This window comes from Nymphaea colorata, chromosome 6 (assembly GCF_008831285.2).
Source record: "Nymphaea colorata isolate Beijing-Zhang1983 chromosome 6, ASM883128v2, whole genome shotgun sequence".
NCBI lineage: Eukaryota > Viridiplantae > Streptophyta > Magnoliopsida > Nymphaeales > Nymphaeaceae > Nymphaea > Nymphaea colorata.
In genome coordinates this window covers 16,124,776-16,142,088 of record NC_045143.1, presented here as the reverse complement: position 1 = coordinate 16,142,088, position 17,313 = coordinate 16,124,776, and the positions used below count along the sequence as shown (strand labels likewise).

General features: G+C 42.8%; 3 protein-coding genes across 4 annotated transcripts; 1 reads left to right on the top strand and 2 right to left on the bottom strand.

The window, feature by feature from the left end:
• Positions 1-631: 631 nt before the first annotated feature.
• Positions 632-1,168, bottom strand: LOC116256294 (uncharacterized). The gene has a single exon (XM_031632620.2). It carries the CDS (start codon positions 1,066-1,068, stop codon positions 793-795), a length of 276 nt encoding a protein of 91 aa, XP_031488480.1. The 5' UTR covers positions 1,069-1,168; the 3' UTR covers positions 632-792.
• A 2,461-nt stretch (positions 1,169-3,629) lies between these two features.
• LOC116256724 (uncharacterized) lies at positions 3,630-5,956 on the top strand. The gene has a single exon (XM_031633173.2). It carries the CDS (start codon positions 4,334-4,336, stop codon positions 5,402-5,404), a length of 1,071 nt encoding a protein of 356 aa, XP_031489033.1. The 5' UTR covers positions 3,630-4,333; the 3' UTR covers positions 5,405-5,956.
• A 1,769-nt stretch (positions 5,957-7,725) lies between these two features.
• LOC116256723 (glycerol-3-phosphate 2-O-acyltransferase 6-like) lies at positions 7,726-10,959 on the bottom strand. 2 transcript variants are annotated; one of them, XM_031633171.2, is made up of 2 exons: positions 10,305-10,959; positions 7,726-8,782 (listed from the first exon to the last, which is right to left on the bottom strand). In XM_031633171.2, the coding sequence occupies exons 1-2, from the start codon at positions 10,926-10,928 to the stop codon at positions 7,898-7,900; spliced, it is 1,509 nt and encodes a 502-aa protein (XP_031489031.1). In that variant the 5' UTR covers positions 10,929-10,959; the 3' UTR covers positions 7,726-7,897. The 2 variants fall into 2 exon arrangements, with proteins under 2 accessions (XP_031489031.1, XP_031489032.1); XM_031633172.2 differs by lacking the exon at positions 10,305-10,959 and adding an exon at positions 9,679-10,284.
• Between the last annotated feature and the right edge of the window lie 6,354 nt (positions 10,960-17,313).

Genomic DNA, 17,313 nt, shown 5'->3' with positions numbered 1-17,313 from the left:
AAAGACTGATGGTAAATTTTATCATGAAAGTGAACGATGAACCAACGCAGGTTGTGAGTACGTGCCAAAAGTGCTGAAACCTGAAGGGATGTCGATTTCAAAACCTTGGATCAAATTTCATTCATTCCTACCATTTTGTGACGGAAATCGTGCTGAATTCCGAATGAAGCAGAGCTAAATTTAGCCTATATATGGTGTGACCTCGTTCTGAGCCTCAGCTAAAGTAGCAGTCCTTGTGGGTTTGATAAAGTTTAACCAAGCTTGAGGTGGTTGTTCATGAAACAGAGGCGGACCCTACACAAGCGCGAGGAAAAGCAGTGCATTCATATTTTACTCTATACCATCTTTATATACAAATTAACTTGAATTCTCTCATAAAATTGCTACAATACTTAAGTTCGAAGGGAGAATAGTTACGTGCCGCGCGCGCGTGAACCCGTTTGTGTTTTCCCCATGTGATTAACCCGCTTACTTCTCCGCCTCGGGAAATTGAGAAACTGTGCTTCATGTCTTCGCGTTAACCACGTTACGCGAACAAGTTCATAGCAGGTGGAAATTAAATGTTTGAATCATGTCCAGGCACCGGCCTGCTTTGTGGATACACCCACAGCAATTATGTGCAACATGGATATGAAGCTAAAAGCTGCTGGTCATGCGAATCGAGTAACAGAATTCCATCAAGAATACAAGAAGGAAATGGACAGAGGTTCAAGGAGGATATAACAGAGAGCCACCCATAACAGTAGCAAAATGAACCAGAAGAGGAAGATGAAAGCCCCACGGTCCTTCCTATCAGTTCTTGGCGAAGAGGCCGCCGAACCCGCCGTTCTTCTTCTTGCTGGCCGGCACCGAAACGGTGCTCTTCTTTCCCACGGTGCCATTCTTCTCCTCCACCTTCTTTAGGATGGGATCCGTCTCATAGAACTGGTCCTGCTTCTGCAGCCCTCCAAGTATCCAGTCCAGCAGTCCCTTCTCCTCCGCAGCACCCCCTGCGGTCTTAGAGGTGGCGGAGGCCACAACGGCACGGCTGGCCACGGTGGCGGCTGCTCCGAAGCCGAAGGAAGCCATCTCCCGATTTGTGAAGAAGGAGAAGCGGAAGCAGAGGCAAGGAGCAATGGAAATCGGTGAGCCCAACAAATCTCTTTTTGTATGCGCCTCTCGTTTTTTTCTCTTTTCTCCAGAAAGAGCAGGACCGCGGGATCAATATCTCTCAGGAACAAGCCTGCATCATCCGACGGTCTAAAATTCTTGTCTCTGTGTGGGTCGTGTTTCCACCACGAGCACGCCATGAGCTTCCTTATGCCTTATCCTCCCAGACTTTTTCGTCTGGGTCGTCGATTGGCCTTAATTCCCAGAAAAGTCCTCCGCAAGTTAATCGAAACGCCCTGCTGAGTGAATCTTCCTTGGTCCTTACGTAAGTTGCAACCGTTCAAACAGGGATTGCGGCAGTATTAAAAAATTCAGTGTGATGGTGGCCTTCCCTGACATTCGGTAGAAAACATTGGCTCTTCTTCTCCTTTTCGAGTTCAAAAGTTACTCAACCGAGTCGCGTGTATGGGCGGACCGGATTCGTAAGGCAGTTTACGGCGACGAGTCGGTCGTCGGTTATATTTTTCAAAGGAAAAAGTGTGGCCAATGAGAAGATGGGCCTCATCCTTTGGCTTTGGTGCTCACGTAGACACGTGGCAGAATCTACCTTTTCAAGTGGACATCAGCTGACGGTGTAGTTGGATCCCAAGGCACTAAATGAACCTGATCCGAAACTCCACGAATGGCCTCTTTCATTCCTCAATCCAATATACTTTGGTTATATTAGGCATCGATAATGGGTACTGTATTTCTCGTTTTAAGCAAAGACAAGGGAGTGACTCTGTGACGTTTACCATGCGACACATACTTGGGTCATTATTAATAAAAAAAAGTGAAAAAAATCTTTTGAGAAAAAAAAAAAAATTCCAACAAAACAAGGTGTGGTTCTCATCCTTTCTGAGAATAGAATACCCCGCTGATTATAAGATCCACCGCTTGGTTTCCCGCAATCTTACTCGTGATTTTTTGACATCTTAGAAACAGAAGTTATAACATTAAAACTCAATGGAATGCATGAACTTTTATTTTATCATAATACCGTCGATCGATGCACTTGCGAGGTGATTCTGATCAATGTGGAGACATACAACTGGAACTGGAATTTGGAGTTGTTCCAAAACCTTTAAAAAGGGTACAGCTGCTATATGGGCAACTTACACAGACGGTTGATAGGCGTGGCAACAGCAGGGCCGACTCAAGTCCCACCGCCCTTGGGATAATTTATGGTTTTACAAGTCCCAAAGCACACGCAACTGATAATGAATCCCGGCGTGCTAAGCCAAACTTTCCGGGAACAATGCCCCCCTTTAGTTTAGGTGATTGATCATTGGCCATATTCTAGAGGGAGCTCGCTTTTAGTTTTAAAAAAAAAAAAAAAGTTAAGGATTTGCTTTATATATCGCTCGTGACAAATTAACAAGTAACTCCATTGCTTGGCTCAGTATAAGAGGGTCGGTGCGCCCGACCCAACATTTTTTGGTGTAGAAAAAGTTTCCTTGTTTGATTGAACGTTAGGTATTGTTTTCGTCTTCTTTTTAATTACATACTTCGACAACCAATATAATTAGAAACAGTTTAAAGGTACCCCAATAGTGGAAACTTTTTTATTTTCAGGGCCACCGTTTGTACAAGACCCTCGATATTTCGGACTCGAGCTCATTTCTGGTAGCGTCGGTCAAATATGGACCTGCCTTGGACACCCCTCCTTAACTCACTATAAAAAAAATTCAGTATAATGGTCACACTAACAACTTTTGTTCGAAACTGGTAAGGAATAGTATTTTAAATCCACATGAATAACTTAGCAGTAAAAATTTCATGAGAATTTTTCGAGGCGTGGCCAAAAGCAGACCTTCTGTGTCCAAGTTCACACTCAGTTAAAATGTTGTTTTGATATTTTCTTATGCAATACAATTATTCAAGTATGTCATATACATTAATAACTAAATTGTAATAATAATATATACATGTTTATTCCGTTATATATATAATAAATTAATGTTAATAATAGAATACCATCGCCATATTGTCACACCCAAATTTTTTTAGGATGTGCCGCTCCTACACCAGCACCAACACCCGTACGCTACACTCAGTTGACATAGGGCAAAATCTTTGGAAATTGGTTTGCGGAGTTCATCAATGCATCCAACATAGTGTACCGCCACGGTCTTTTAATAATTGCTGGCTGCCAATCATGATACATGAATCACTTATTGTAAAAATAAACTTACGGATTTTAACTGTGATGCGCAGAGTACAGGCCCACAGCGGCTATACAAGGTCCAAAGTACCGAATTTTCAAACTTTTGCAGTCGCAGTCTGATGAACTATTAAGTATCTTTTGGTCCCAATAAATGAGTATCCGAGGCAAATGCCGAAAAAAAAAAAAAAGGAACAGAAAAAAACAAAGAGCCAAACGAACGGAAATTCCAAGTTTACATATGCGTACCCGACCAATTGAACGGCCATGATTTTTTCTGAGATGTATGATATAAATGTTGTACATATAGATCTGAAGATGCCGATTGCAAGACAAGTAAGCCAATGCAGATCAGCTGCCTATAGTTGCAGTTGCCGAGCTCACAGGGCAAATGGAGCTGCAGAACCAAGCTGATCAGCTAGCTACTAGCAGCTCGGTTCGTTTTCTCCCTGTTCCACATCTTATTCTGTTCTGATGATCATGTACCGGCCCTAGGGATCAACCGATGCTCTGATCTACATCGTCAAACAATAGCAATCCCTAGTTAATCAATCCGCAGATTCCTGACTGATTCAGCCGCTGGAAAACTAACCTTCAAACGTCAAAAGCACTTGTAGCAGGTGGTGTGTGGAATGTGTGCCTTTTCCACTTTCAGGACACCAATAGAAAATACTGTAGGATTTCCCATGTCATTTTGAGAGTTCCTCGCTGGGGCCTTAGTACCCATTTCCCCATCATCTTTTTACTTTGCAGCTTCGTATTCTCTTCGACAATAATTCTCTGTCACCCTCCAAACTATTCCAGTTGGTCAGCAAAGAGCAGTTTGCTGCCCCACATGAACCACCAACATCAACACCCCTCTCCCTCTCTTTCCCTCTCTCCTACCGACGCACTTGCATCTCTTCTCATTTAATCTGGTGTACCCTCACGCCTTGACGATAGATCTGCCGTCTCACTGCCAAAAGCCAATCTCAGGACGAGAGAGAGAGAAAGATAGAGACTATGATGGCTATCATTGACATTATGAAGTTCTAGCCAGCCATGGCTGTTTGCTCAAATACTTCATTTCGATCCTTGCTTTATCCGGTTCTCTTCCTCTTACAGTGTGGTCTCTGTTTCACATCATGTTTCTTTCCAAGAGCAGAAAGAACGGTAGCAAAAAGAAAGAAACGAGTGAGCAATAGGGCGGGTTTGTTCAATCCATGGACCCTTTTCAAGTGGGCTCTTCCATACACGATGCGACAGAGAGCCGGCACCAGAGAAGAGGAACAACCTGAAATGGGATATCTAGCTCAAGCAGACAAGGTAACCATTTCCACACCAAAGATAAGGCGGAACTCAGAACTGTTGTATGAATTCGGCGTTACAACATCGGACACGGGAAAAAGGGAGGCATTGTCTCCACTGGGATCAAATATCTACCCATGCACCTTATGCGGCGATGTTTTCTTCAAGGTCCATCTCTTAGATCAACACAAGAACGTGAAACATGCACTTTCAGATCTCGGAGAGGGAGATTCAGGAAGAAACATAGTTGAGATCATATTTCAGACGAATTGGATGAACAGGGAAAGACGCCCTCAAGTCCGAAGAATCCTCAAGATACACAATAGTTCTAAAATTCTCGACAGGTTCGAAGAATACCGAGAGGCAGTGAAGGCAAGAGCATCCAGAACTGGAGATAGATGGCAGGAAAGGTGCATGGTAGATGGCAATGAGTTCTTGAGGTTTTATTGCTCGACTTTTACTTGCCATCTTGGGTACAAACAGGATTCAAGCCTCTGCAACCATCGATTCTGTAGTGTTTGTGGGATTATAAGATCAGGGTTCTCCTCGAAATTGGATGGGATCTGCACATATTCCAGCAGTGACAGGGCACATGAGTCCCTTCCTGAGGATATAGAGGAGGACTTTTCCTTCATGAATGCTAAGAGAGCGATCCTCATTTGCAGGGTGATTGCCGGACGTATTGCACAGGACCAGCGACTTGATTTGAAGGAGAGCTATGACTCTGTGGCAGGGCACTGCGGAAACGATTCAGCCTTGGAGGAGTTGCATGTGTTTAGTCCAAGAGCTGTTCTTCCATGTTTTGTCATTATATATAACATGTAAGCACTGTTTTATTTTCTTCCGTTTGTTTTTTTCCTTCGGCTGATGTTTGTGGTTTTGTAGTTTGTGAAACTTGTAATTTCACTTTCTCGTCCATGAAATTAAGCGTTAGTATGCCTTCAAATCTCTGTAAACTAGAAGGCAAGCCGTTTTTCCAAGAGAGAGTGAGGGGGAGAGAGAGAATCGATGCTTCGGTTCTATTTTTCCAGCAACCGAAGAGGTTTATGGTGCCATGCTTTCTTTAGACGGTATGGTAACACGCAGCAGTGTGTTTGAAAGCCTGGCATCATTGTTGTGTGTTGCGTTGCTTGCTACCTGCGTGTGATGCCAGAGTTAAGTTGATGGAGCCTTGGAAAAGTTGGAAACGTAGAAAGGGGATTATCAGAAAACCCACAGCGGTTGATCTAACTTTACCAGTGACAGCAAGGGGAGGTACTTTTGTTCGCCATGGAGGTACCGACGTCCCACAACCTTCCCATCATGTGAATTAAGTTTCTGTTTACCATCGGCTGTATTTCAAATTTATGTTTATATGATCATCCATGGTCTAACTGCTATAGTTTTTCGTATTAGCTTTGGACGCATTATGAGTAGTAGTATTGACCCTTGAGTTTAGTTTTCTTACCAAGGAAATGGCCCGGAAAAGAAAAACAAAAACAATCGTTCGTGGATTCTTTCGTAAGATCCTAGCAGTAAAAACCTCAAGTACTCCAAGATTAATTAGTTACTTAGAGAAAAAAGAAAAGCAAGAAGAAATGAGATTCGATTAACCATTTTTTAACCGTGCTTGACAATAATGACTACCATAAGATGGACTGCCGCCCAGAAAACAATGATATATGTGAAGGAGTTTGAGAGACGCCGTGAGTGCTTTGAAGCGCGAAACGCACGCCTCTCAAGCCAAGAAAAAGCACTTACTGCTCGTATGGATCGAACGCTCAGTGGAATAAAGACGCGTTTATTTCAACAAGTCGGATCTAGAAGCACGCAGTTCATATTCAACTTTATGGAATTCAACTTAATTGGTTTCGAACGTTTTATATAATTGGCCAGCTGATTTGAATTCTGTCTCAAGTCTGTCATTATTTTCTAAAATCACATTCTAATCTACCTAGCGTAAGGTTTGATACTTACAAATAGTTCACGGGAGGAGATATTAGACGCAAATTCAGATTCAGTTATAATTGAAACTATATATTTTTCTTAATAATCACAGGCAAATCTCATCCTATTAAAAAAAATTAAAGACCAATTAATAATAAGTAGCAAAAGGAAGCGTGCGCTTCCTTAATGCACTTTAAATGAGTGAGATTTAAGCATTTAAAAAGAAACACAGAAAAGGGGAGAGAAAGATAAAAGGGAACAAGAGTATGGGGGTGGGCTATGGTTTTGCTTTCGTCTCTCAACTGGATCCCATCACTCGCCGGGAACCAGGCTCGTATCTCTATCCCTCCAACGGCAACAAACAACCGGCTTCCTCTGCTACTGTATGTACCTCATGTGGCCGGAATTTGAAGAACGTTACGTGGTCTAATTCGCCGGTTCTCTTGATCCTCATCGGAAAGGCAAAGCTCCGGACAGTGACTTCTTTAAGAATGATACTATAAGTACAGGTTCTGCTTATCAAATTCACAAAAAGTATTACTTTTGAGTTGTCATCATTAGATGGGGAGAAAAGAAATGCATATCAGTAGCTTGCATGTTAAGATATTACAGAAAAGCCGTCGTTTTTATTTTTCATTTTTCTAATCTTAGTGTGTGCCCGAGTCTGAAGCGTAAACTATTTCATGTTTGGATTCAAAGAGCAAGTCCACTTTCGACACCAACCAATGCACTTTGTTAGCGCAATATCCGACTTTTTTATTGTATCGTTTCTCTGCTACATTTTTTGTATTTATTCTGGAAGCACGCTTCAATGTCTAGAGACTTACGCCAGCTCTGACATTATTGCCTGAAGCACCATTCAAGTGTCCATCCACTGTTTGATCCGTGGTGTTGGGCACTTATCGAACAACATTAACTGCAATTTATTTATTCACTTCCATTGGCGAAGATGGAAAATGCAAACGAGAGCTAATCTAATGAATTTGTGGAATCCCCCGATCTAAATTAATGCTAAAATCCATGTAAACCTGCTGCTCCACCAAGGATTAATGCACTAAGCCATTGGGCTAATTGACATATTGGCGGGGGAGGCCCCCTGCTAGGAGTTCTCAAGCTTGGTAATGAAAGCTATACCATCTAAGTAGCAGTGTCCATATACGAAAGCTAGCCCGCAGATTCGAAGGCTTGAGTTTGAATTTGGGTCTCTTGCTGAATACGCATGACATTTAACAGCCCCAGCAAATACTGATCGAACGGTTCAATCAACACACGGATGTAATATAATCAGGCGACCCTTGACTGAGCAAAGGTGCTATACAATACACGCATCAAATCGGCAAAATACGAAAAACAAATTCCTAGCGCACCAGCAATCTAAGTTTCCTTGTAGTTTCACTCCCTGCTGCTCTGGGCCTTGTCCTTCTTGGGGCCAGCGCTGCCGTCTGTTCCTGCCAACATTGCATACTTGTCTTTCCTGGTCAAATTTGTGGCTTCGAACCCGAGAGTCCCTGCAATGGCCCTCTGTATGTAGTTGGCAACTTCAATGGCCGACTTACCACCTTTACAAGTAAGCTCTTCCGGGAGCTGGTTCAAGAACGTGATCTCGTACGTGGGCGTTGGATTCATGAAGAAGAAGTAGGGATCAAACATCTTCCACCCACGAACTGTTGTCCCGTGGAAGATGCTCTGCTTCGTGTTGATGGCAACGGGGACAATCCTGTCCGTCAGTTCTGCGAACAGCGCGCTGAACCTCAGAAGGAATGGCTCCCTGCAAGTGGTTCCCTCCGGACAGATGACAAGGTCACCCTCTTGAAGCAGCCTCTTTATGTTCTCGGCATCCCTCGCCCGGTCCCTCGACAGGGCAATGGCCTTAATCGGCGAGAGGAGCTCCGATAATTTGCTGATGCTGTAAGTTACACAGCTGACCTTCCTGCCCAGAGCAACTGCTGTGATTACTGGATCAAGCATCGTCCTGTGATTGCACACAAAAAGGATGCCGCTCTCGCCATTCCTTGGTGGCGGGGGAGGGATTCCTTTAACTATGAGCTTGATGCCAAGAATCCTGTACATATGGCGCACGGCACTTCGAGGCAGAGGCAGGTTCAGGTAGACCCTCAGCAGAGAAAGGAAGAATCCGATGGGCAGCCAGATGAAAGTTAAAAGAGCCACCAGGGGGGTGGGGCGCTGCACCAGGCGGCCGTCGTGTAGCACCACCGGGCTGAGTAGCTTGGTGCTCGGTACAGGCTCACATTTTGTAGCAGGCACCATGTACGCTTCCTGCAGAGTGAGCGAGATTATTAAAGGCAAATGGTACATGGGAAGTTTACCCAACGGCTGAATGAAATTGCACAAATCTGGACCAGAGGAACTTCATTAAAGCTATTCAGCAGTTGTACAGGATTAGCAGGCATCATATAATTACCAAACCCGCTCAAACAACATGACCTCCTAGTTACTGCTACAGAGAAGAGAAGGATGGATTAGCCGGAGGGTGAGCTCCATCAACTCTCAACTACCGACACATATGTTAGAGGACTGAGCTCTTTCAACTACTCCCAACGACCAAAACCTATCATCTCTAGCTAAGTTGAAGAGTGAACCCTATCAACTCTCAACCACCCAGTCGCTACTCCCCATGCATCTCTGTGTTAGATGAACGTCCGGAACCTTTATGGTAGTTGCTCAATCTTACCCACTTTCACACATAAAACGAGAAACCACTGAACAAATAATCTTGTGCAGCTCAACCACATATGACATCTTACGGGGATATGCCTTTGAAGCTTGTTTGATACTCAATACGAAAATGTTAAGGCACTCTCTTTTTGTTTTTTTTCTCCATCAAAGCGACCCAGTTTGCTGTTAAAGTAGCTTGCTCCCAACAACATGTTAAAAATCGTCAAGAAAATGATGGATTGGTTATGAGATATTGACGTCATTTTGAAAAAGTCAAATAATGATTCGACCACTTTCATCCATATTCGTTCGAAATCAGCTTGGATCGATGACCCTTTTTTTTCGCTACAGACATTTAATTTGCTATTATAGTGTCGATAAAATGGAAATATATAGCAAAAAAAACATTCAAAGAGTATAGATTAGGAAAACTCTAAGAAGTGGCAACGTCTTCAAATTTAAGCAAAGAACCGGACCACCAACACAAGAAAACTTACAGTGGCCGTTGAATCACCACGGAACGGCGGAAGGGGAACTCCAGCGTTCTGCGAACGGTAAACGTCCCGCAGCTTGAGGAAGACCCTTTGGTTTGGCCATTCCAATTTCCAAGGGCGACCGCAGAATGCCGAAGAACAGTGTTCCGGTTTGCGTCTGTCCCTCTGTTTCATGGACGGGAAGAAACTGGAAACGCTGGTGTTTCTCAAACGGCCTCGAAGTTTTCGTCTTCCATTTAGAGAATGGGCGTGTTCACTCCCACTTACCAATTCTTTTATCGGAAGTTGAGCTTTGTCTGGAGGGAGAGGTTTAATTTTCTTCAAATGGATACAGGTTTCTATCTTTGCAAAGAGAAACGGCGGAGGGACATAAAAGAAGGGCGTACAGTACGATAAGGTGCCAAATATAATTAAATGCAATAAAAGTAAAGCGTCAGGACTAAATTTGTTTAGCATGCTTAAGGCATTAATGGGTTTGTTAATTGTCTGAAGTCAATATGAATTTGGAATTCTTGCTTTTCGAGCTTTTGTTTTCTTGGTGTTCGAGGAAGGTAGCAGTGAGCTTTTAATTGAACGAACTTCTAGAATCTAAGAAAATCAGGATCTCGGCAAATTTAAGCGAGACCAACCTTGCAAAGTGACATGAAGTCGTGATCCGTTTCGCGATCGCCGAGCCCCAAGTCCGGCAAATTCTCACCGAATTGCCGCACGAGGGCATCCCGCTTTCGCTCGCCAACAAGCACGCCGGGACGCCGGACGAACCCTGTTACCCAGCCGGATTTCGTGACGACCAGCTCGGTGCCGAGCACCTTGTCCGCGCCCAGATAGTTGACGACGAAGGGCTCGACCATGACCCTGGGATTAGCCGTGATTATGTAACGCCGGCCAAACGAGCTGAAAGCCCTCCAGGTCTCGGGGTGGACGTCCCCTGAGTAGAACTTGGGCAGCACCGCCCTCGACACCATCTCTACGTCCCGCAGCCTAAGTCCCGCGAACGCAATGAAGGTGAGGATCTGGATGCAGAGGGACTCGGACACGAAGATGTAGGTGAAGTAGGCAAAGGGACTGGCGAGCAGGAGGAGGAGGCCTCTCAGAAGGCTGCCAGCCTCTATCGCAACCAGCATGTAGTAAGGGAAGGCGTTGCTTGATCTGAGGAGGGTTCCATCCAGGTCAGATGCAACGGTTTGGTTGGACCTGTTGTTGCAGCTGCACCTCGAGATGGGCTCGAACTGGCGAGGTTTCATTTCGGTCATCTGGGGAGTCGGGAGGTGAAGATGCAAGTCGAGCTCCCCTCTCTCTAGTCTATATATACGCAGAGTAGTTGGAGACAACGCCAAACTTCGTCTAACATGTTAATTTTTCTTTATTGGGATGAACTTCCAAGGAATTATATTAGGCACCGTTAGGAAGAGAGAACCGGCCATAAGTAGTTGATCTGGCTGGACGTTGGTTAGGGTGCGAGCCAGTTTTTGAATGACGGATTCAGCTTGGTAAAATATAAATGACAACAGTCTTAACAGAGGAAGGAAGGGCAGAGACAAGCAGAGTTAAACAAAAAAGGGAAGATAAAGACGCACACTGAATGAGTAGTCTTCTGAATTCAGTACGCCCTTCTATAACGCTCCTTTTACAAAATAATCACAAAAAATAATTTCTGCTGTATAATAATGTAACCGTTTTGAGTCTCCACCTCTTGAGATATTTTCTTGCAACTCCTGGAAGGTATCCACTCTTGTTTTGCTCATTTTCACAGTTAACAATGTAAATACTCAGCTAGCACAGTGATTAAAAACCTAATAGCTTGTGGTTTGTCTGCAAGAATTCTGCCCATCAGTTATGCGAAAAATACATCAATAAAGAGTCGGAAAACGTCAGTAAAAGCTGTACTAAAGCGAAATGTTTTTCTTCAAGTTGTTGTAACTTCATATCCCTCGAGATCCCTATGTACATGTTTCCATGTGAGCCATGTCGAGAAAACATAAAAGCAGAGTTCCGAGTCCTTTGAAGGCCACCATGGACATCGTATTTATTATATAGCAGTCCTCTTACGATAAAATATAAATCTCCCCTTAACTTAAAGAGCTGCTACAGCACCTCCATCTAATTTAATTGATTTTATACCACTGCTTGCTACATCCTTTAATTTTTCCTTTGATGGTAGCTATACCTTTCCGATCTTGTGATTCTCTACTTGATTTTAGCATGGTCTTCCGTGACATGCTATATTGGACGTACCATGGTCTTCATGACAACTCTCTTCCATAATTTATCACCCTGTGCAGACGGGTCTTCGAGCTGTTAGAAGAGCGCGCGCAGTTCAAGCTCAGATATGGATCTGCTTGTCTTCGAGCTTTTAGAAGGGCGCTGTTCAAATTCAGATATGGATCTGCTTCTCCGCAACAATTGGATCCATATATCCCAACAGAATTACCTTCTGAATATAACTTTGAGCTCCCAATGAAAATTGTGAGGCAACTAGCTGGTGACTTCACTCTTGTTACCCCGTTCTGGTTTTCTTCTGCCCTGTTTCTGAGCATTCTCTGTTATCGCTCCGTTTGGCACTCCAGTTCATCCTTTCGTCGGCCATTGTGATCTCTTGCTGATAATTACGTTATTCTCAGCCGATCAGGTTGGTTTGCCTTTACAACCTTTTCAGGTGAAGTTTCATTACTTTCAGACAGTCATGAGCAGGGGCGGAGCAGTGGAAAAGAGAGAGAGAGAGAAGGGGGGGGGGGTCTAAATTTCAAACTTAAAAGGGCACCCATACGTAAAAAAAAAAAAATTAAAATTAATGAAATTTCAATATATAAATAATGTAAATTTAGGGTGTGGCTAATTGCCCGTTTCAGCCACACGTGCTTCCGCCCACGGAGTCAAAAATGTTATTTAGCTGTCGTAAGACTGTTTAGACTTTCTAGTCTAGGGGTGAACACGTCGAGCCCGAGTTCACCCAGCTCGAGCTAATGAAACCTCGAGCTCAAGTTTGAGAATAACTTGACGGCTACAGTTCCAGCTCGACTCGACAGAATTTGTTGAGCTTGAGCTCGACTCAAAGGCTCGACAAACTCATCTCTCTGTTTTGTACTTCGCCTTGCTCAACAGCTGTTGGTGTTACATGCTTCTTCCCCACCCAAAACCCATGAGAAGGTTTCAAAAGCCCTCGGCCACCAAGCGTGAAACCCTCACCCAACACAAGGGTTTCAAGTGAGGGTTTCTGAAACCCTCACCTACCCAAGCGAGGGAATGAGTGAACCCTCGCTTGGGCAAAACCGAGAATGTGAGATAGAGGGAGGCAAAAAGAGGGAGTGTGTGAGATCAGAGAGGGAGAGAGAGAAGGGGAGAGTAGAGGGAGAGGCTTGGTCAAAACGAAAGAGAGGGAGAGAGTACCTTAGCGTTTTGCAGTAGCCTTTGAAGGACAGAGAATCGGTGGTTGGTGGCGGTGGGAGTTTATGAGAACCAAAGAGAAAGCCAATGAAGAGAGAGATAAAAATGAGAAAGTGATGCAGTATCGATGGAAGGAGAAAGAGAGAAAGAAAAAAAAAAGAGAGGAAAGTGACGCATCGACGGAACTCAAGCTAACGAACCGAGTTGTGTTAATCGAGCTTCGTTAAACAAACTAGAACTCGACTCAATAAATAAACGAGCTGAACCAGAAACTCGTTCTCGACTCATTGAGTACAAAAGCTGGCTCGAACTTGAGTTTGAGCTGATAAAATTCCTCGCTCCACCCCTGGTCATAAGGCTTTTGATCTAGATGAGCTATTGAGCTGTACATATTCATAAGGAACCACCCTTTGGTAAAAAACCAGGCCATTAGACACAAGATTGTAAACCTGTAGCCTAGTGTTCACATTTGAAGGCATGATTTCTCTTGAAGCCTATTCCCCCAAGTGTTTGGTAATTTTTACCCCTTCTTCCTGAACATCTCCATGGTCACAGTATGATTCATTTTCCTTTTCATTATTCAGTGAATTTCTTCTTCTTCTTCTTCTTTTTTTGATGGACTTCCAGTTGAGCAATATACTTCTTTTCAATGATCATGTGACATGCTTTTATTCATTCAAGAATGCCATAGTTTGAAGAAGAGAAATTGAAGCATGCATTTTATGACAACATATGCAAATCATCTACATACATAACCAACCCCATTTGTTTTGTGCTTCACTTGATCATGCTAGTTTATCATTGAATTTGCCCCCTGTTGACTCCAGTTTCATCAGTATGCTGATTTCCAAAATATGTAGATCATTAAAGGAATGGATGCGAGAACAGTACGGCAATTATCTGAATACTGCGCTGCTTAACAAACTGTTCATCTTCTCCATCAATTATATAAATATTTATTATCCTCTGATCGCAGGTCCATTATCCACTCAAGCAGAAGCATTTGCTGATTACGATACCACGTGAGGTGCTTATCTTTAGATATCTTGATGGTGCCATCCAAAAAAATCAGTAATTGCTTAAGTACCTAGCACACGATAGGACCTCATTTGTTTGAAACTACTGCACATCAAAATTTAGAATTTTGCTAGGAAAATGATAATTGTCTTGCATGGGTATATGGAATGAGAGAGAGGGAGATTGAGCATTCTGAGGTTGAATGAGTGAGATATACCGGATTAGATTATAAATGGTCACCTGAGCACTTCAGTTATGTTTGTGGTATTGCAACTATGGAGAATTATGCAGTACAATTTTAGGAGCTTGCATCAGCTATGTTGACGGAGGAAGATATGAGTGCTTCTTGAACTTGGGCTCTTTTCAAGAACACTTAAAACGTGTAACATGATTGAGAATGGTGCTAATGAGATTCTTCATAAACTTTATTGAAGAAACCTTGTTAAGATTGGGGAGAGGGAATGGTATGACGGTATCCATGCAGGAAGATCTATATTTATGCTATGCGTTTTTTTAATTTACAAAATCATTTTTATAGTAACTAAGTTTTTATAAACATCACAGGTGGCCATGAGTTCTCCTATGCTTGTGGTGCCGAACGCAGGCAGAGTCAGCAAACTTGTCAATGCATCTTTTGGGATGAGGACCACACGGTTAGTGACTATCAGAATCATGGAACAGGGGGTTCAGCTTGATGAGCGCCTTATATAAATATAAGTGAGTGTGTGTGTATATAATATATATATATATATTCATCTTCTTCTTTCAACTTCCCGCTGAAGTGGGAGATTGAAGACAACATCGGCTGCTGCGACGGCTGCGGGGAAGGAGTGGAAAAGTATGAAGCGTTTTGAAGGTAACAAAATTTGGCACCCACTTAAAACTGAACTTTGGATCGAAAATCGACGGGCAGAGTGATACATATAGATGCAAAACCAGTCGTAGAGAGAGAGTGAGAGTGGGATATTGTGCTCCCTGCACGTATAAAGCTACCACCAATATAATTAAGCAGGAATTGTTTGAGGAACGATCCTGATTCAACTGTCATTTTCGAATTGGGGAACTTGTACTGCAGGAATTGAGTCTGTGGACTTGTACCCTGAAGAAAGCAAGGTGGTGGTGACAGGAGATGTTGAACCCACCATCGTCCTCGGTACCATCAAGAAAGTCGAAAGGGAAGCCCGAATGCTGACGAAGGACGCGTCTGCGAATAACTTGTCAGCCCTGGGTGATGAATATGATAACAGCAAGAAAAATATCATACCATTAGATGCAGTAATTCCCATGAAAGAAGAAGTATCTGAGAAAGCCATAGCAGTATGTAAACCCCCAAATCCATCCGATGGCAAGGACTAGGTCGCCTCGGAGACGAAGACCTATGGTTTAAATCTCTCCGCATATGGGTTATTTGGTGCAAGCGTCTACTTCAAATGCGCTAAGACTTACAGAAAGTCGTAGCTCTCCCGCGCTCATATGGCCTCTCTAGGTTTATGCATTCTTGGATAGAAATACATTGAACTCAGTGATGTATTTCTCGTGGTTTCAAGGGAAGATTGTGTAGTTTATTTCGTTGGAGTTAAATTTTGTGGGTAGAACCGATGTTGCTACCCGTGTTCACGTGTATATGTCAAGTCATCTAAGTTTATGATGACCAGGTTACGTGTCAGTAGACATTCATATTTATGACGTCAGTAAAGGAAGAACAAGTGGGGCTCTATTGCATCCTGCCCTATTTGAAAACGCCATTAAAAGGGTGAATCTGACCGGCCCGTTTATTAACGGGCCGGGTATCGGGCATCTGAGCAGACATGCTTTATTAATGGGAACAAAGAAAATGTTAAATATATTCCTTTCATCCAAACTGAAGCAAAAGTTGACGATGTGCCTTTTATGCAGCGCCTACTCAATTCAATTATGCCATGCTTCTCAGAACCGGAGCTTGTTTACATTTAGTAGAAATGCCATTAAATATTTTTTCTGATTACACTTTTCCTGAATGGGAGTTTGCTTCATTCTGTTTTATCCATCTTAAAAAACCTAAAAATAAATTTCTATGCCGTCCCGCTAAAACAGATAATGGGACATAAGTGGGATGCCTGAACTTTAATTTTCCTCATATCACAGTTGATTTTTTTTTGTATACCATTAAATAATTAGAACCTCATGGTTGTGTTTGTTTTACCATAGATCCGATTGGTGATTTGAAGAACCCTCGGATCTTAGATTTACGGATTCAGTTAAATTAATTGTGAATCATTAAATAAAATTGAAGAATTTTATTTTGCAAAAAAAAAAACACTGATTATAATTTTCTCTTTTAAAGACAGTGGTTTGCACGTATGATGCCAAGGAGGGCAACGATCCGTTATCTTTTCACGCGGCCTTCTTCACTCTAAGGCAACAACCGAGTTGGTTCTGGAATGGTGTGCGCTGAACCAGCTGGTGGCCTGTTTAATGTGTCTCCAGCCTCACCTAGCCCGATCAGCTTGCAGTTGCACCACCTTATGGACCCTCATGTAGGTAACAATTATGGGTTGCCAGGTAGCTGGCCTGACCCAATCCAAATTAAGTTGGTTTTGGTTAAGCTTGCCGCCTGCACTGGTCACTTGGGCCTGACTTGATTTTAATAAAAGATCATAAAATATAGAAATTTGATACATAAGATATTTATAATATATATATATATATATATATATATATATAGCAAAATGAAGGGTTGCAATGACAAACAAGGGCCCACTAATAGCAAAATGAAGCGTTGCAAGGACAGCACTCAAGACACCAAAAATATGTCATGTAGCCTATAAGGACAAAGGGATTAGGTGATAGCATCGAACTCTCATCTATACAGTATGATAAATAATCATCTTGCTCAACCAGTACCCTTCGAGACAGGTTTTTCAGCACCCATTTTCCCACTGCATCTTTCTTTCAACCACTTGACTTGTGATCTTAAACCCCGTTTGATGTCAAGGTGAAATTTGGAACGTTAAAGTTACCATGAAAAAAAAAATCAGGGTAAAAAGTAGGACCCTTTGACTTTTTTGTAGGGTAAAACTCCCGTATACTTGTTTGGGTGACTGTATTATTAATGAAAAAAGTAAAGAAGGTAAGTTTATGAGATTGTCGAACTATTATTTGGGGAAGGCGTGGAGGAGAACAGATCCGTTTATGTGCAGACTCTATCTTGGAAGATATCTTATTCAATCATGTCGGTTCATTCAGAATGTGGTCGGT